Source organism: Aulonocara sp. 'chitande type north' Nkhata Bay, linkage group LG4, assembly GCF_057382095.1.
Source record: "Aulonocara sp. 'chitande type north' Nkhata Bay isolate Kocher_YH1m ecotype deep benthic linkage group LG4, A_spYH_male_GT1.1, whole genome shotgun sequence".
NCBI lineage: Eukaryota > Metazoa > Chordata > Actinopteri > Cichliformes > Cichlidae > Aulonocara > Aulonocara sp. 'chitande type north' Nkhata Bay.
In genome coordinates, this window is record NC_141347.1 from 37,090,192 (window position 1) to 37,110,650 (window position 20,459).

General features: G+C 45.1%; 1 protein-coding gene across 1 annotated transcript; it reads right to left on the bottom strand.

Moving 5' to 3' along the window:
* Positions 1-5,425: 5,425 nt before the first annotated feature.
* Positions 5,426-9,188, bottom strand: LOC147333263 (GTPase IMAP family member 4-like). Its single transcript, XM_086290764.1, has 2 exons — positions 9,122-9,188; positions 5,426-6,240 (listed from the first exon to the last, which is right to left on the bottom strand). The coding sequence occupies exons 1-2, from the start codon at positions 9,186-9,188 to the stop codon at positions 5,426-5,428; spliced, it is 882 nt and encodes a 293-aa protein (XP_086146890.1).
* Positions 9,189-20,459: the final 11,271 nt, after the last annotated feature.

Sequence of the window (20,459 nt, forward strand, 5' to 3'; positions counted from 1 at the left end):
GTGCAGGCTCCAAAACCCAGGAGGAGCTGCCTGGATGTGTGCAGAAAGATTCGACCTCAGAACCAAAAGCACAAATCAAAGTACAGGTACGTGCACTCAGAGTGAGCTCAGCGTGTGCAGGGTATCGCTTTCTGTTGTCTGGATTCACTTATCCTAACCGGAGATCAGGACAACCAGTTATCAGATGGTAAAGTTTCACACGAGAGACCAATGACGCTGATGACTGTGCCGTCAGCAGAGCAGCTGATTGTTCACAGAAAGAATAAACAAAACATTAGAAAAACATGATGTCGTCACACAGTTTGGTCATAAAGACTGGAGAAGAGCGGCTGTGTTAATAAAGTTTAGCCTGTTTGAAACCTGGGAGGAGAGCCGAGGAGGAGATTATGGCGAAATCGTGCTTCGTAGCTACGGAGCACTCTGACATCACATGGCCTGCAGAAGCAAACACATGCAATGACGTGTGCATTTACAGTGACGCAGCAGCACTAACAGCGCCAAACAGACGGACGACCTGAACTCAAAGACAAAAGATGACAAACTGACCCAGGAACCATTATATGCATTTCACTCAGCACCAGTCCAGACCAGCTTCACCAGTAACAACAACGTGTGCAAATAAAAGACAACAGCAGGTGAAAGTCTTTCACACACACAGGTTACAAAGAAGCCTTCGTTTCTTTCAAATATATGCAAACAATTGCAGAAATCATCATATGAACAACTATGTGATTAAATTCTCTGATGATAAAGCAGTTTTTTAACGTAAGATTCAGATGTTGCTACAAATCAGCAACATCTGAATCTGTTGTCTGGTGTCCCTCGCCTGAAGCTCTCTGTGAGAGCTGCTGTTACACTCGTTCCTGCACGCCTTCCTCTAAGTCTGCACAAACACCTTTTCTATTATTTTGAGTGCTCAGTATGCAATCAACTATTAAAGTGATCTAAAATCAGTGCAGTCCCCGTGCCATTTGCCAGCACAGCTTTTGTAAACCAAACTTTTCCAGCTCTCACACTCTGCTGAGGTGGTTTGGGCCTCTGACGGAGATGCCTCCTCGGCACCTCCTGAGTGTTCCAAGCATGTCCCAGTGGAAGGACTGGGCAGACCCAGGACACTCTGGACAGATTACATCTCCCAGCCAGCCTGGGAACACTGTAGTGTTGTCCTGGATAAGCCTGAGGAGCTGGCTGGGGAGAGGGGGGTCTGGCCCCGGATAAGCAGGGAAAAATGGATGGGTGGAGTTTTCTAACCGTATATATATATATATATATATATCCTTTTATAGTTTAAGTAATGTAAAGCCAGTCTGGTGGCCTTATTGATGTAAAAATCAAAACTGAGATCACTGTCAAAATGATACCGAAGTTCCGACTCGCTCCCTGAGTTTCAGAGAAAAGGATGACAACTATGAACAAATCTGTTTCTGACATTTTGGAACAACAAAAATGTTCCCATGTTGTCTCTGCTCAGCTCTGAAAACAGACGCCAAGTAGTTCATCTCATCGATGCAGCTCAGCAGCATGACGTGCAGTACTCCCACGCAACATCGCGGTTCGCCTTTGGAGGTCACCACAGATTTATCAGTAAATTTATATTGTGTGAAATGTATTATTATGCTGCCTATGGCTATTTGAATGTTGTTAGAATTTAATCATTTTTGTGGTGCAATAAGCATCTTCTAGTCTAAAACATTAATAACAATATAAATACCATGTTATAGCTGAACAGCACAGCACTGATCCAGTCTATGCACCAAGGTATTCTCATTTATTCACACATTTAAGAGGCTTCACAGATGCCATATTACTCAGGTGATGACTCTTCACTGAATATCTAAGATTTGTCTCTAAAGTGTGTTTAAGAGTGTACGAAGGGTTTGTAACAGTGCAGAGAGGATTTTATGGCTTATAATGCATGAAAATACTAAAATAAACAATCATTTTGATCATCACGTCAACAGTTTCGAACGCAGCAGTGAGATCAACAAGAACTGAAACTGAAACTGTCGGTGAGTCACTGCTGATCCTCAGAGCTCTCTCTGTGCTGTGATTGGTTCTTATCGTAAAGTCTACAAGTTAAAAATATTCATTCAGTTGTTTATAAACATTTTTTCAAATATGTTGATGAGGGATGAAAGAAAAAAGGTCCATAATTATCAATTATCAGTGGGGTTCTTTTACTGAGTGGTAGCAGCAGCACATTCAAGAGAAACATGGAAAGTTCTAGACTGTAGAGAGCCCCTATCCCCCCCACCCACACCTCCAAACCAGATCCTAGAACCAGGTTGAGGTGCTTCCATAGCAGCACTCTGAGCTGTGAACGATACAGGTCAGCCCGTCCAATCTCCCAGAGGAGGACATCTGAGAGCGTTCTCCTGTGGAGAGCTCCTGGAGCTCAGAGACTATCAGGACACAAAGAGAAGAAGACGTCTGTCTTTCAGCAGGTTATCAAGAACCTACTTCTGTTTTATTACATGCACGAGGTTATACAAAGGCAACAAGTGAAACAAGTCCGACATGTACAGGAGAATGACCTTTGACCTCTGATCTCGGTCCATCTATGAGACGGACATGTTCCTCTGCTAACACAGGGAGACGTCTGCAGACACGTCCCACTGTCTGTCTGCATGTTCACATGTGTTTGCTGCTCAAAGGCACAAGGTCAGGACTTCCTGCACAACAAGTTCAGGCACAAAATCCAAAGCAGAGCTGGTACTTAATACAACACACAATAACAATAACAGTCAGACATCATTTAGACTGTTTACCAAACTCCTCAGCACGAGCCTGTGGGTTCACATCAGGACAGATGTGACTGTGTTATATGTGCTCATGCTCTGGACTACAGAACATGCTCTAACATATACTGATACAAGAGTACAAATACTGGATTACATGTGTATGTGAGTAGAAATGCTGTCTTACATGCATTAGAATATAGGTAATGGATTATGTTTATATATATGTTTACAACACCAAACTTTTTTACAGCATGTGAAAGTTGAAGCACCTTTCTCCAGCCACCTAATCGATCTCATCCAGAGATGAAAACTCTTCAGCGTGTTCTGGGTCTGCTCACCTCACCCAGGGGGCGTCCAGTCTTCCTGTATTCTGTATGTAGCTTTGAGTCTTAGATCCCAGGGAGGTTGAGGTGTGCGATCTCCCTGTGGTTGCAGCACCCCAGCCTGCCAGCCCAGAGACACCCCCTCAGATCTCCATGGGCGAAGGCGTATCAACCAAGAGTCCTATAACATCCAGAGCCATTAGGAGCTGAGTCTTGGTCACCTCAGTGGAGATGTTTGACTATCTCAGTGACCAGCGAGGGGCGAGTTATCCCCCTTATCCCCAGACTGGGGATACTACGGAGGTCCTCAAAGCATTCCTTCACCTGCCCGACTTTACCCTCAGTTGCGGTTAACACCATCCTATCCTGCTATACACTGTGCGAGCAGAGCACTGCTTTCCCCTTTTTAGTTGGCTGACGGTTTGCTATAAATGCTTCAAGACACGCAAAGAAAGTCGAAAGTCTTGTTCTGTGGCCCAACTGAAATCTTCCAGCATCCAGTTTTTGGTTCAGCCACTGACCAAGCCTTGTTCTGCTTGTTCTGCCAGTATGTCAGCTGCCTCCAAGTCCCCAAGCCCAACAGGATCCTTCAGCTTGATGGCTCCCTTCACCTTCGGTGCACACCATCTGGTTTGGGGATTAACACTACAATATGAATGTGCCTGATCCCATCTGCCGGTGGATCACTGACTTCCTGACGGACAGGAAGCAGCACGTGAGGCTGGGAAAGAATGTCTCGGACTCCCGGACCATCAGCACCGGCTCCCCTCAGGGCTGTGTTCTTTCTCCTCTGCTCTTCTCCCTGTACACCAACTGCTGCACCTCCACCCACCAGTCTGTCAAGCTAATCAAGTTCGCAGACGACACCACCGTCATTGGGCTCATCTCGGACGGGGACGAGTCTGCCTACAGGAGAGAGGTTGAACGTCTGGTGTCTTGGTGCAGCCACAACAACCTGGTGCTGAATGCCCAGAAGACAGTGGAGATTATTGTGGACTTCAGGAAGCACACAGCCCCACTCCCCCCCATCATCCTGACTGACACCCCCATCACCTCTGTGGACTCATTCCGCTTCCTGGGTACCACCATCACCCAGGACCTGAAGTCGGAGCCCACCATCACCTCCGTCATCAAGAAAGCCCAGCAGAGGATGTACTTCCTGAGGCAGCTGAAGAAATTCAACCTGCCAACACGGACGATGATGCAATTCTACACTGCAATCATCGAGTCCATCCTCACCTCCTCCATCACCGTGTGGTACGCTGGAGCCACTATCAGGGACAAACAGAGACTGCAGCGTGTTGTGCGCTCTGCTGAGAAGGTGATTGGCTGCAGACTCCCATCTCTGCAGGACCTGTACACCTCCAGGACACTGGGGCGTGCAGCTCGGATCTCAGCTGACCCTTCTCACCCTGGACACAGTCTGTTTGACCTGCTCCCCTCAGGCAGGAGGCTCCGGTCCATTCGCACCAGAACCTCTCGCCACAAGAACAGTTTCTTCCCCTCTGCTGTTGGACACATGAACAATAACCACATGACTGTCCCCGCCACGAACACATGACCCTACGCTGTGTCACTGCATCATTTCATGTCTGGCACTGATCACCACCTGCACTCATGTATATATCTTTCTACGTAGCACTCATAATTCTTATTCTCATGTATATATCTCATGCACATATCTTTCTTTCTACATAGCACTTTAATTCTTATTGTCTGCACTGAAGCACCGTAGCAATTTCCTAATGTTGTAAACCTCAACATCTGGCAATAAACCCATTCTGATTCTGATTCTGATTCTGATTCTGAATAGGCACCAACCATCCACTCGGACTCCCAGCCTCCCTCAGTATGCCGTCAAAGTTCTGCCAGAGTTGGGATCAGGAAACAGTCCTGTAAAAGGGCTTTGATTCACGTCCACCTCTTTTTATCCTATTTTAACTGCTTCAGACTCCCAAAAGGAAAGACTGTGAAAGCCAAAATTTGAGAAATATTATTTGAAGCATCTTGTTGCTTATTTATTGACGTGTGTCTCAAGCAAACCCAGGCTGAACCCTGAACCCTCTCCCTGCACGTACACTGAAGCAACAGCAGTAACTAGAAAATATTTAGTTGTTTATGCTGCAAATCGCTGGTTCTGTCTTATGAACTGTTCCTGGAATAGAACATTTAACTGCGTTTAACTCGTTTTGAAAAGCTCAACCAGTCAGCAGCCGACTGAACAAATAACTTTTAGAATAAAGAACTTTACTCAAAAATAAAGTAAAATACCTAAACATACATCTTTATGGTTTCTAGACTAGATTTGGTCAGATCAGCGTAAGCAACAAAATCACTGACGCTGTCTGAAATCTATCTGCATCATGCCTGAAGTTTAATTTTAGCAAGTACGCCTAAAAACGCTATTCCCACGAACAGCATCATACCAACTACAGCTCCAACCCCAGCTCCTGTTGTAGGCGTCAGCTCGCCACCACAAATAAAATACCCTGCTGCACAGCCGACAGCCATTCCAATCAAACCACACCGGTCATAAAAAGAGCGCCACTCTTCTTCTGGCTTTGGTTTTGTTTCCTTTCGTGTTTTCAGAGCTTCCTCAGCCTCCTGGAGCATCTTAGACGTGTAGAAAGGTTGACATTTTTCTCCCGTCATCTTGTTTATAATCCCCAGCAGCTCGTCGAGTTGAGACCCTTGTTGTTCGTCTCTAATGTTAAAAACAAAGCATCTTTGCTGGAACTGATCGGTTAATCTTCTGAGGGATTTCAGTGTTTCCTGCATGAAAGCGGCGTCGATTTCCTTCCTTTTAGTGGTGAACACCACTATAGTGTAGTCCACTGCCTGTTTACCAAACGTGTCCTGAAAAGTCTTCAGTGCGTCTAATTTCTCTTGTGAGATCTCTTTAAACCTCTCCACGAACAGGAACACATGAGGACCAGGTTCAGCATGTTTGATGGACCGCTTGATCTCTTCCACCACTTCCTCTCCATCATCATCTACTTTAAACAGACCTGGAGTGTCAACAACAACCACGTCTCGACCCGTGATGGTCTTTCTTTCCTTACGGCACTTCTTTGAGTCCTTATTAGAAGTGAATATTTCTCTGTTGCCCAGGATGATGCCTCCTAGAGTACTTTTACCCTGTCCACTCTGTCCATACAGGACGATCCTCAGCTCACCTGTTGGAAGAACGTCAGTGAGAATTATGATCACTCACTTCAAATACAGTTATTACTTCAAATTCATCGACCTATCAGTCTCAACCCTGATGTGGGTCACTTCTCATCTTTTGAACCCAAAATGTTTAATCGAAAAGCTGTTAAACCCTTTAAAGCAGATATGCTGCATTTGGTCAGACATGGATATTGTTTGACATTAAAAATGTTGCTTTTAAGTAATTTTTCTAAAAACTAAACACGTAAAAAAAACTGTTAAAAGTCATTCAGCCTCCGGTTTTGGTTCTGCGCTTGAGCCCAATCCCTATTCTCGGGCCATTGAGCCATGCCAATAAATCCTCATCTGAACTTAATCCCTCCACTAGAGGGCAGTACAACCACCTGCTCTAATTAAATGGGTTGCAAACTGCCAGTAAAACAGAAGAAGATGAAAGAGAAATGAAATAATAGTCATGCTGTGAGAGAGCGCAGCACGTAATGGCAATAGATAAATATTTGAAAAGAAAAAGTCAGTCTGAGAAAACTCTGATCCAGATGATCCAGAGTTTTTTTGGTGGTGTGATTTCTCTGAAGTGAAATATAGATTGGTAAACACCGGTCTTAGGATTGTTGCCATTCCTCCTCCTCATCCTGTGATTGGAAGAGTCTGATAGTTGACTCAGGGGTGTCAAAAGTGCAGGAGGGACTGATGAAGAGGCCAAGCTGCTAGCAAGTCGGCTACAAGATAAACTACCATAGTGAATCCCTAAAACAGAGCGAATCAACAGAGACTGTGCTTTGGAAAAAAGTATGTGATGATTACACTATGAAATAAGAAGTTATCAGTACGTTTTTCATTGAAATGGCTACAAAAACACCACTGTGTGCTGTAACAGGAAGTGTCCCACTACCACAGAAAGAGCCAACGCCATTTAGAAGAGAGAGGCCTGATGCAATAATCCATATTTCACTGTTTTATCACTTGGTGCAGGACATTATATTTTTCTTTCTTTGTGATTTTTTTGGTATTTTTTAATGTTTTTGCAGTTTTTTGGTTTCGTTTTTTTTTAGGTGTGCGAGCTGACACAGTCCTGCAGAGCTGCGGTCCTGCTGCTTTTTAATGCATCTCTATAACACAGCTGAATCAAATGGTTGGATTACCTCTTGTTTGGCAAAGACCTGGCAACAAGCTATTCATTTGATTCAGGTGTGTCAGAACAAGAATGTGTCTAAAAGCTGCAGGACGGTACCTCTGCAGGACTCGAGTTGGACACCCCTGCCCTGAGGGGATGGGGTTTGGGGGTAACAGGAGGAGAGAAGCTGCAGAGAGGCGACTGCAACTCTGCTTCCTGGTCCCAACTCTGGAGATTCATGGTTTTGGGCAGCTTAATACATTTCAACAGATTTCTAGAAATGAGAGCTGCTACAAATCACAGGGCTGAACACACAATACACGGTTCAGTTTACTTCTCTTAACTGGCTGGTTTATTTGTAACTGAGAATAGAAACTCCAGAGTCGATTCCACAAAATTCTACCTTCTTAACTTCTTGTCTACATCTGCTTGTAAAGGTTGGTGCAGCTCTGTTTAAAGGTCTCACTTGGAGAGATGAACTCTTTTTATCACTCTTATCAGTCACAAATTTTGTTGCTATATATAGTTTGACATTTTGAATTTAGGGCACTGAAGCATCGTTTTGACATCACAGAAATATAAATTAACTGACAGATTTTGTACCTCAGCAAGATACTGAGAAGCTGATTTCGTTTCTTGTAGAAATAATTCTGCAGTGCTGTTTGTATTGGTCCCAAACACTATCAGAGTTATGGTTAGTTAAGCATGCTGACAGAGTTTGAAGAGAGCCGGTCGAGTCCTCATATGGATCGATGTGAACTTGTGTTAAATGTAATGTTATCATCAGAATACATGTTGAATTTAAAGGAATTGTTCATGAATCATTAAATGGCTTCTGTCCAAATATATATGAGATCATTAATGGTAACACACAGATCTGAAACTAAACAGGCTGATGAGGCATTCAGTCACCGTGCTGTCCATGCAGCCATATCGGCCTCAAGGCTGAACAAAACAAATTCACCCTGATAACGACGGTGTTTAGTCTGTTCCTCCCCGACGCAAGGCCACCTGGGTCGGCTGGAGGACTGTTTACTTAGCCCGGCAGGGCGAAGGACACGGTCTCAGCTAAACTCAGGACACACATACTGATACACACTCATCCTCCCGTTCCAAACGCCTTCGATGCTTGTCTCCTCCCGGGCAGATGGCGGTCGACTGGACCAGCGCAGACATGCTGCAGGACCGGACGCGCCGTCTACACCGGCTCTCACCTTTACCCGCCCCTGTTGCTGTCTTGTGTCTCTGGGGTGCATTGACAGTCACGTGCTTTTTGAGCTGGGGTGTTTTTTCTGTTCTCCCACTAGGAGCTCAGTCTGAGTGGAGTGTTTTTCTCCTCCTCTCACCTCATGTTATGTATTTTCGTTGTTTTTTCCTGTCAGCCTACCTCTCTGACGTCTCCCAGTCTGATGTTTGTGTAAAGTTTGTTCAGAGGGTTCCTTTGTAAGTGTGCATGCACCATTAGCGTGCTGCCTGCTGTAACCCATAATTTCCTTCAGGATTAATAAAGCGATTCTGATTCTAAATAAACTTCCCTCGTCTACAGCAGCTCACTCAGTCACTGCATTCGTCTCCAGTGAAAACGTCTCTAAATGCTGCTCGGTACTAATCAGGCTTCAAACCGAACATAAAGGAACAATCTAACATCTCTGAACCAAACATCTGTCCAGATGAGCTGCTGCTGGTTTGTTTCAGGAATTAATTACTATCCCAAATATCAAACTAAACTCCACCCAGTGATCCTCCACCCTGAGTAGGATAACTTCACTTACCCATGTTTTCTGGATTTTCATCATAAATAGGAATCCTGGAGCACGTCGATAGCTTAGTATAGCTCATGTTGGCGTTTCTGTCTCACCTCTACATCACAATCAGTTATTTGTTTCCTCCTCACAACACTTCACCAGTCAGAGGGGTGAAAAAAAGTGCGTCAAGTAAAGTGTATTTCCACACGTCTGGTTCCTCACCCCTAACCTCACAGTTACATCCCTGCATGAAGACATCGTGGTAACACACCATGTGTTAATAGTTTCATCAGCTAAAGTGTCCTGTGAGTGCAGAAAGTCGGCTAAACACAGTTTTTACATTCTGGAACATGTTTTGCTCTCTTTCTAAGCCACAGTGTCCAACTCCAGGCCTCGAGGGCCGGCGTCCTGCAGGCTTTAGATGTGTCCTGCTCCAACGCAGCTGATTCACATGGCTAAATGACCTCTTCAGCATATCTTGAAGTTCTCCAGAAGCCTGGTAATGAACTGATCATGTGATTCAGGTGTGTTGGCCTGGGGTGAGATCTAAACCCTGCAGGACACCGGCCCTCGAGGCCTGGAGTTTGACACCCGTGTTCTAAGCTCTTCGGGCTGTATCATCACAGAATTTGATCACATAAATTCTCAGACCTGAACAACTGCAGTAAAGATGACACCACGTGTAACACGTGCTTTCTACCATGGCGTCCCCTCTCCACTTTGCATTTTGTTGTTGTTTCTGTGTGGCCTGCAAGATGTGAAGTCTCTGCTGGTGTACGATTGGCAAACAGTTCTGGAGCTTCATCTGTCTGCTGTCAAACTAGTACAGTTCCACCATGAGGGGCCAGATTGTTCCATCCCATTCTTGGATTGTCACAGCCCTGGGTCGGTGACTCAATGTTTTCTGTATTATTATTTTAATTTGTTATCTCTAGTGTGTAAAATAAGTTTAGTTCAGTGCCTCTGAGTTTTGTCTATGGATTTCCTGTTTTACTTTGAAGGTCTGTGCCTTGTGTTTCCTGACCTGCTCCTCGTTCCCCTGTGTTCCTGTCTGTATTTATACTGTGTGTCCTTCAGTGGTCGTTGTCATGTCGTACCACCATTTCTGCCGGTGTGCTCCGTTCCTTTGTTATTTCAGTTTTGTATTTTGGCCAGCAATAAAGCTGAGGGTTTTTTAGGTTCACTTTTGCCTCCAAGAGTCCTGCACTTGGGTCCTTTTCCTGCCTGCCTGCACACAGACTATGACAGGGATACTGGTTTTCATCTACCAACCTCCAGGATCACCTCCCTGGATGAAGTGTGACAGACAGCAGCTCTGACTGTGAAGTCATAGCTATCCTGGCCCAAAAGAAATCCTTGCTAGTTGGATCCGGTGAACTCCTGGCTGGATACCTGTCTTTGACTGGTATCCAGCGATTCTACCTCCACGCTCCTACCCACTACACCTGCGCTGGTGAGGAGCACATCTCCAGAACTTGTGGCATCGGGTGTGCATTCCCCTCACCTCTGCTGTTTTGGATGTATTTGCCCTCTGGATGGGTCTGGTGAATGCCAGATCAATCATATCAATCATTACTGAATCCTGGATGTCTCCTGGTGAGTCCAGAACCTTCTGAGAACTGTGACCATGTGACTCTTTGTTTTTAAAATCCCCATGGGATTAGCGACTGTGTTCAAGTGACTTCTTGAGTGATCTCTAGGGGGAAATTGTGCTAAGATGTGACAAAGTTTTAATTGTCGGGAACTTTAATATCCACATTTGTTGTCCTAAGAAGCCTCTGGTGAAGGACTCTTTAGATTTAGTGGACTCTTTTAATCTATTTCAATCAGTAGATAGTTCTTCTGAGGAACATGTGCACACTTTGGATCTTGTTGTATCCGTCATCAACTTGGAAATTGGTGATGCAGTGTTTTCTGACCTGTTTTAACTGACTTTGTTACTAAACTGTGCGTTCCTGCAAGGCGCTGCCGTGCGATGGATGGATGGGTGGGTTGTCCATTTCTTGATGAAAACATGTAAACTGTTCTGTTTTGTCAAACTTCTCTATGATGCCTTCTTTATCTAAACTACCCAACTAAAGTCCTTCCTGGATGAACATGCAATTCTGGAAATGTTCCAGTCTGGGTTTAATGTTCGATTGTGGAGCAGCAGCTGCTCTACTCTGAGCCCCTCCCGGATGGCCGAACTTCTCACCCTATCTCTAAGGGAGAGGCCAGCCACCCTTCGGAGGAAGCTCATTTCTGCCGCTTGTATCCGAGATCTCGTTCTTTCGGTCACTACCCACAGCTCGTGGCCATAGGTGAGGGTAGGTCGACCAGTAAATTGAGAGCTTCGCTTTTACACTCAGCTCTCTCTTCACTACAACAGACCGGTAATCACTGCAGCCGCTGCACCAATCCGTCTGTCGATCTCCTGCTGCCTTCTCCCATCATTCGTGAACAAGACCCCGAGATACTTGAACTCTGTCACTTGGGGCAGGAACTCATCCCTGACCCGGAGTGGGCACTCCACCCTTTTCCGGCTGAGAACCATGGCCTCAGATTTGGAGGTGCTGATCTTTATTCCCACTGCTTCATACTCTGCTGCGAACCGTTCCAAGGCGCGCTGGAGGCCTTCACCTGATGAAGCCAACAGGACCACATCATCCGCAGAAAGCAGAGATGAGATCCTGAGACCACCCAGGTGAAAGCCCTCCGCCACTTGGCTATGCCTACAAATTCTGTCCATAAAAATTACAAACAGAATCGGTGACAAAGGGCAGCATGGGGGATCCCATCACCCACTAGGAAGGAGGAGTGTGAGTTCCCTGTAGTTGGAACACACCCTGTCTGGTCCAGGAGTTCTGCCCCTGATCTCTACGCAACATTGTCGATTCAGTTCAGTTAAATTCAAATCAAGTTTAATGAACTGAAGTGAATTTAATCAAATTACAATTGAAAGAACCGTGTAGCTGCTGTTTCTGTTTCCACTGCTAGTTTTGCAACCATGAGGTTTTAGTGTGACAATCCAATGTTCACACAGTAGCTTCTCTAATATGGTAAAATGATAAAACAACAACCTCAAAATACTCAAGCATAGAATCAATTCATCCATGAACCAAGAAATATCTGATTAGAAACCAAGTTTCTAAGACATTTAGGGTCACGTGCAATGACCTCAGTTCTGTCTGAATTCAGAACTAGGAAATTACAGGTCATCCAGGTCTTTATATCTTTAAGACTTTCACACACCTTAAGTAATTGATATGTGCTATCTTCATGGACAGATAGAGCTGGGTGTCATCTGCATAGCAGTGAAAATGTATGCTATGTCTTCTAATGATACTGCCTAAGGCAGGGGTGGTAACCCCAAGGCCTCTAGGGCAGGTTTTAGATCTCACCCTGGGTCAACACACATGGATCAAATGATTAGTTCATTAGCAGGCCTCTGCAGAACTGAGGAGGTAATTTGGATTTGGATTCGCAACTTTTCTTTTCTTTTCTAGGCTGAATGAACAAAATCTAAATTAGTGAGATGCCATTTCTGTCCACCTTACAAGTTATCTGTTTTAAAACATGTGTTTGAAAAAGGCCTGTGTGGGAGAGGTTTATGTAACCCAGATCATTGTTTGAGTATGGGATTTCTGATTATTTGTGGTCACTGAACGCACCACTGTGCCGTGCGCATAGCCACTCTCTAGTCCAGCTACAGAGTTTTTCCTTCCGTTCATCCGATGAGGCGCATGCTGCTCTCGTGCCCTCTACGAGCTGGAAATTCGGGTACAGTAGACATTTGAGTTGCTGTAAATAGTTTTAAAAACCTTTATATGTGAAGCTAATGATTTAATATGTTGTTAGGAAAAAGTCTTGTAGCAGTTACAAACGTGAAGCGGAGCTGAGTCCGACAGCATTCGCCATTACACGAACTCCTCTGGTGAGTTAGCGTGCAGCTCATGTTCGTATGAAATGTTTTGTGCCTTATTATACTGCAGCGAGGTATCAAATCTACTGCTGTCATGTTGTTAAGAAAGAGGCTAAATATTGTATAACGTGTGTTATTGGCTGACTGTTAGCAAGCTAGCCGTTAAGTGAGCCTAGCTAATGTCCTGAAATGGCGGCCGACACGAGGTCAGTTACAGTGTTATTATGTTATGCCTAAGAGAACAGCATTAATAAGCATTGTTAACAGCATTTATGTTCTGTTATATTTTTATTTTGACAAACCTGTATTATTATAATGGTAAGTCTGTTAAATAAGCCGTTAGTGACATGGACACTGAGTCAGTGGTACTGAGACTTATGAACATTTCAGTTAATTCTTCTGCACACTTGTGTGTAGGCTGGTTTGTTTGCCCTTTTGGTGCCCTGGATCCTACTGGATGAACTGCCTTGTGGAAGTCCTCATCTGATGACTCTGCCGAACCGTCCTGGCAAATAGATGGTCGTTGCTGCTTGCTGGATGCTATTATTGGATGCTACACCGTTCCAACAGAGCGGTAGGAACAATTCAAAGGGCCCCAACGATGCGCTTTATTTTTCCCTGAGCTCAGGTGATTTTCTTTTGGCCAAAGGACCTTAAAGGATACATATTTGTTTTTATTTATTTATTTTATTTTTCTTATGACACTGAGTGGAAAGACACTACAAAAAAAAGGGGTTTATTATTTAAAATTGTGTCTAATAAATGTGTTTATGTTAAGTAAGTGTGGTGTCCATTGTGTGCAGGAAGCCTTATTGTTCCTGTGGTGGAGCAGCTACTACCAATCTCCTTTACGAAACTAGCTTCTGACAGGATACAGGTATTTGGGATACATTTGATTTCTTGTAACCTATTTTTAGAGAAACTGTGATTCTGGGTTAAACATCGGGGTGAAATTGATGACACTGACACCTAGTGAACTGCCCAAGGTCAACAGTCCTGATTTCCACGCATTAAAGGTTTGGCGTAAGTACAGATTGCGTTACAAGTGGCGAGCCAGCCAGGAGATTGGTGAAAAGTAGCACCTTGACTTTCCAGCTCACAACACCTACCTCTTTTCCTTGACCCTATTGTGTTGGACATGGATCTTTGCAGACGTTTTGATGTAGATGGCCAGTGCTCACTTTTTGTGACTGGCGTTGAAGGGATTTACACAGATGATGACATTGCTAGTGTTTTTTCAGTAAATGGTAAAGTTTCTCGGATAGTTCGAATTCCAGATGAATCAAACCAGCCAGAGGGTAGAGTCCTGATACAATATTTGTCCGATCAAGCCATTTCCAAGATCAACCCCCAGATCTTAGGCGACTTGCCGAGCCCCAAGGATCCTGCTATCGGTTGGTCTGTCAAAACCATTCGAGATGTTGCTCAGGAAGAGGTAGGCAAGGAGTTAGCTCGTAGATATTTAGAAGAACTGAAGGCTGTTGGAGATAGTGGTAAAGCAGGTTTCTTGAGTGTTATTCAGAGTGAGGTCAAAGAAGTTCGACATAACTCTGAGATTCCTGACACACAGCCACACACAGCTCAGGATGGTGACACATCCCTCCATGACATTGTAGCTAGTGATCATGATGAACCTAATCACTACACACAGACCCACAATGCACCTGATAGTGTTGTGGTGAACCCTGTTAATATCGACCGCAGTCTCCTTAACCCACCTCAGATTCAAAAAGTTGTCGTTGAGCACGTTATCAGAAATGACTCAACAGCCCCGTGGTCTACACAAACCAGACTGCGCACCTTTTCTGGCCGTGCTCCTAGGCCCAATGGTGAGGTAGACTATGAAACATGGCGCACACAAGTGGACCTTCTTGTCAGTGATTGCTCTCTTAGTGATGTGCAAAAGGTTAGGAAAATACTTGAAAGTTTGCTAAGTCCAGCAGCCGATGTTGTTAAGTTGCTTGGTGTGAGTTCACCACCCAGGGCTTATGTTAGGCAGCTCGATTCCGCTTTCAGTGTTGTAGAGGACGGAGAAGAGTTATTTGCAACCTTTCTCAGCTCCAACCAGAATAGCGGAGAAAAGCCCTCAGCATATTTGAACAGACTCCATAGCCTCCTTACTCGAGCTATTTCTAGAGGGGGAGTCTCTGTCGAAAGTTTGAGCGAACACCTACTCAGACAGTTTATTAGAGGCTGCTGGGACCAGAGTCTCATTATAGCTCTCCAACTAGAAAACAAAAAGAACAGTCCACCAACATTCCCAGATCTACTCCTTATGTTGAGGACCGAGGAAGGTCGTAGATCTGCAAAGCTAGACAGGATGAAAAAACATCTGGGTGCTACAAAAGCAGCTGTACATGCCCACTCCATTTTTGATGTACCCTCCTATGATGATGAGCCCGTTCCGACACAGACTGCAAAGCAGAGCGAAGCATCTAAGCTTGAGAGGAGAATGGATGAGCTTTCAAAGCAGGTAGAGAAACTGAGTCAAAGGTCCAAGAATTCTCCTTTTGACAGTGAGCTTAGTGCAGCGTTAAAACAGAGGCAAGAAGAAACTGTTAAACTTGAAAGCAAAATAGATGAGTTGTCTAAACAACTCAGAGAGCTCACTCAGAACCAAAAATGTCCTAAAGAGAATAATAGTGGCAAAGACTTCCTTGCGGCAAGAAATAGCAGTGCCAGGAGACCAGTTAAGGTTCCCTCTATGCCAAAGGCATGGTTCTGCTTTAGATGTGGTGAAGATAACCACATTGCCGCTCGATGCCCAAATGAACCCAACCAGGCACTAGTCCGCCAGAAGAATGCTGAGTTAAAGGAAAAGCAAGGAAGGTTCCAAGCCCAACAGGTTACTGAGCCTTTTGCTTTAAACTTGTAGCGGCTCCTGCTGTGGGACGTCCAGGAGCTGAGACCAGCATTAGTCCCGCCTCAAGTGACCAAAGAATTGGTGTTCAGAGCAAAATAAAGACCCAGACAACGGTTCAAGATTTCAGTTCCCAATCCCGCTTGCCACCCGGTCTGATAGGTCCTCGTTGTTCAGCTTCTGTTTTGGTTGAGGGTGTGCAATGCAACTCTATCATGGATAGTGGTTCACAAGTCACTACAATCTCCGAATCATTTCACAAGGATAAGCTGGCACATCTCCCCATTCAGCCCATTCAAGCATTGCTTGAGATTGAGGGTGCAGGTGGACAGCACGTTCCCTACCTTGGTTATGTTGAGACCCACATCACTTTTCCTCACAACATTACAGGCAAAGAGGAAGAGTTGGTTGTTTTGGCTCTTGTTGTGCCTGAGTGCCATTTTAACAGCAGAATACCAGTTTTGATTGGTACCAATGCACTGTTAAGACTCCATGATAAGTTATCTGAACGTGACGGTCCAGATTTCCTTCACAGACTGTGTTCCAGAGATGTAGCACTGGTTCTCCAGCACTTGGCTAAACAAATGGATGATTGCCACATACACCCAGTGAGGTTGCACGGGAAAGTACCAGTCACCATCCCTGCCAACCACAAGTGCTGTTTAATGGGCGATGTTAGGCTGAGAAAGAACACTCCTAACGTAAGTTTCGTCCTTGAACCAAATGAACACGACAAGTTACCTGGTGGTTTATTTCTTGAAACTGCTTTGATAGACATCCCTTACAAAGCTAAGAGTAAGGTTCCAGTCGTCTTGCAGAACTTGAGTGGGCATAGTATTGTATTGCAACCAGGAAGTACAGTTGCCCAGGTATGTGTAGCCCAGCACATTTCACCCCTGGTGCCTGTTTCAAATGCTTCTTCTCATGACAAGTTTGATGGAGAGAAGCTTAAGTTTAATCTTGATGAGTCACCCATCTCTGAAGAATGGAAAGAGCGCATCACCACCAAGCTCAAGTCTATTTCAGAAGTGTTTGCGATTGATGATCTGTCTTATGGTCACACCACTGTGGTAAAACACCACATTCGGCTGAACGATGACACGCCGTTTAAGGAACGGTCGAGGCCCATCCACCCAAGTGACAGAGAAGCTGTCAAGCAACACCTCAAAGAACTGCTTAATGCAGGGGTTATTAGGGAGTCAGAGAGCCCCTACGCATCTCCAATAGTAGTTGTGCGTAAAAAGGATGGTTCAATCAGGTTGTGCGTTGATTATCGCAAGTTGAACGCACGGACCATTAGGGATGCTTATGCCCTCCCAAACATTGAGGAGACCTTCACGGCCCTTAGTGGTGCCAAGTGGTTCTCGGTCATGGACCTCAAATCAGGCTATTATCAGGTTGAGATGGCCGAGGAAGATAAAGCTAAAACTGCTTTTGTCTGTCCTCTTGGGTTTTATGAGTTTAATCGCCTGCCTCAGGGCGTTACAAATGCCCCAAGTACGTTTCAACGACTGATGGAGAAGTGTGTTGGGGATTTGAACTTGAGTGAGGTACTTGTGTTTTTGGATGATCTGATTGTGTTTTCAGACACCCTGGAGGAACATGAGGTGAGACTCATGAGGGTGCTGAACCGGTTGAGGGACTTTGGGTTGAAGCTGTCCCCAGAAAAATGTCATTTCTTTAGGCCCTCGGTGAAGTACCTTGGCCATGTGGTTGATGCCCAAGGAGTTCACACAGATCCTGATAAGATCTCAGCTTTGAAAACATGGCCTCGTCCTACAAACAAGAGAGAGTTAAAATGTTTCCTAGGCTTTGCCGGTTATTACCGGAGATTCATTGATGGATACTCAAAGATCGCAAAGCCTTTAAATAGTCTCACGGCTGGTTACTACTCACCCAAAAAGAGGGGTAAAGTGTATCTTGGAGAACATTTCAAACAACCATCAAACATTAACTTACCTTTTGGAGAGGAGTGGACACCTGAATGTGAAAATGCGTTTAAGACTTTGATTGAGAGACTGACATCGGCACCTGTCCTTGCTTTTGCCAACCCACAGCTACCATATGTCCTGCACACTGATGCCAGTCGTGAAGGCTTGGGTGCAGCGCTCTACCAAGAGCAGGACGGGAAGCTGAGAGCTGTGGCTTATGCAAGCAGAGGACTTTCCAAAAGTGAGAGAAACTATCCCACTCACAAGCTTGAATTTCTAGCTTTGAAGTGGGCAGTTTGTGAGAAGTTTAACAGCTACCTTTATGGCGCTAACTTCACCATTGTGACGGATAACAATCCTCTCACGTATGTACTGACATCTGCAAAGTTAGATGCTGCTGGTCATCGCTGGTTAGCTGCGCTGTCTACTTATCAGTTCACCGTTAAGTACAGGGCCGGTCATGCCAATCGCGATGCAGACGGGCTGTCCCGACGACCACAAGCTCCTCCTTTTGAAGATGAGGATTTCATCAAAGAAAGGGAGAGAGTTGATGACATGAAAAACCGTCTTCTAGAGGTGAGCAACGAGATGAGTCACGAGGTGGTATCTGCCTTATGTCAACGCCATCTTGTGGTGTCAAAGATCGAGCACTGTTCAAATCTAGAACAACCTTTGGCTGTAGAGTCTCTTGCTGTTGATCCCTCAACAGTTGCGGATGTATTTGGAGAAGACACATTACCATCTATGACAAGCTCTGACTGGTATAAAGCTCAGAGGGATGACCCGGTTGTCTCACGTGTCATTACCTTCGTTGAAAGAGCTCAAAAGCCCAGCTTCAGAGAAACAAACCTTGAAGTTCCTGATGTTAGGCTCCTTCTCAAGGAGTGGAGAAGACTCGAAATGAGAGATGGAGTATTGTACAGGAAATGGACAAATAGAGACAACACTGTATGGCAGTTAGTCCTACCTGAACAGTTCAGAGGGAAAGCGTTGCGTGGAGTGCATGATGAAGTTGGTCATCTTGGTTTTGAACGAGCACTGCATCTTGCCCGTTCCAGATTCTATTGGCCAATGATGACAAAGTCTGTAGAAGAGAAGTGCAGACAGTGTCCACGCTGTGTCAGGAGGAAAGCAGTGCCTCAGAAGGCAGCGCCTCTTGAAAATATTATAGCAACTTACCCGCTTGAACTCGTCTGTATGGACTATTTGTCAGTTGAGCCAGACAACAGAGACACCCGGAACATATTAGTTATCACTGACCATTTTACGAAGTTTGCTGTGGCAGTGCCAACTAAAGATCAGAAGTCCAGGACCATTGCAAAAGCTCTGTGGGAGAACTTCATAGTTCATTATGGGTTTCCCAGTCGTCTACTCAGTGATCAGGGTAGAGACTTTGAATCTCACACAATCAAAGAGCTATGTGCTTTGATAGGAGCAGACAAAATCCGCACTACACCTTATCATCCTCGCGGAAACCCGGTGGAAAGGTTTAACCGGACACTTCTTGATATGTTGGGTACGTTGGAAGAGGAAGACAAATCTCACTGGAGGGACTTTGTTAAACCCTTAGTTCATGCGTATAACTGCACGAGGAACGACACAACTGGTTTCTCTCCTTATGAACTGATGTTTGGCAGACAACCCCGACTACCCATTGATTTAGTCTTAGGTATCCAACCTGAAAATGCCAACCATAAGTCTCATTCAGAGTATGTGAACAACCTTCGTCAACGTCTGGAGGAGAGCTACACCCTAGCTGCAAAAAACTCCCAGAAGATCGGAGAAAGGAATAAAGTTAGGTTTGACAAGAGGATTAGAGTGGCCGAGCTCTGTGCAGGTGACAGGGTTTTGGTTAGGAACATGAGTATCAGAGGTAAACACAAAATCTCAGACAGGTGGGAACAGAAAGTACATGTTGTGGTTAAACGAATCAATGATGGCCCTGTCTATGTTGTGGAACCCGAGTTGGGAGACGGACCAAAACGCACCTTACACAGGGATCTCCTTCTACCGTGTGGGTTCTTACCTGTGGAAGAAATGGCAGGGAGCAGATCTCATGGGCCCTCTAAAGGGAAGAAACCAAGGAACAAAGCCGAAAGAGAAGTACAATCTTCTGATAACCCTGATGGTCAGGAAGATGAGGTATACAGTGATGAGGACGAAGTGTATCCAGCTTTTGTGGTTCCAGAAATAATAACCAGAGGTCCTTTTATCCAGACTGAAAGGCAGGTTATCACACCTCAGCTGTCCACTGGGGATGTGCATTCTAGTTTGCCCCGTGCAGAGCCACAAGACGAGTCACACGCACGAGAAACACCCAGTCATGTTTCTGAACCTGAGCCTTTGTTACACTCAGAAAGCAATGAGGTGACCACATCTCCCATTCCATCTGATGAAGGTCCAGGTTGGGTTGTTATTGACATTCCTGAACAAACAGAACCTGTTGAAATGAATCAAGAAAGCAGCGACACTGCTGAGCAGAGTTCAGAGCCAGAGACAGTAGAGTTGCGGCGTTCTGGGAGAGAGAGACGCCAACCTCGTAAACTAACTTATGATGAGTTAGGTGAGCCTTTAATTTTGGCTCTCAGTTCCTTTTTGTCAGAGTTTCGCAATTGTATTCTCTCAGAGCACTTTCCTTCACACACCTGTTAAGTCAAGTGTGCATGCAGAGAC

Coding starts and splice junctions, on each gene's coding strand:
- LOC147333263 (XM_086290764.1), bottom strand. CDS start 9,188: ATGAGCTATACTAAGCTATCGACGTGCTCCAGGATTCCTATTTATGAT. Junction 6,241..9,121: donor TGAAAATCCAGAAAACATGG/GTAAGTGAAGTT, acceptor TTCTTCCAACAG/GTGAGCTGAGGATCGTCCTG.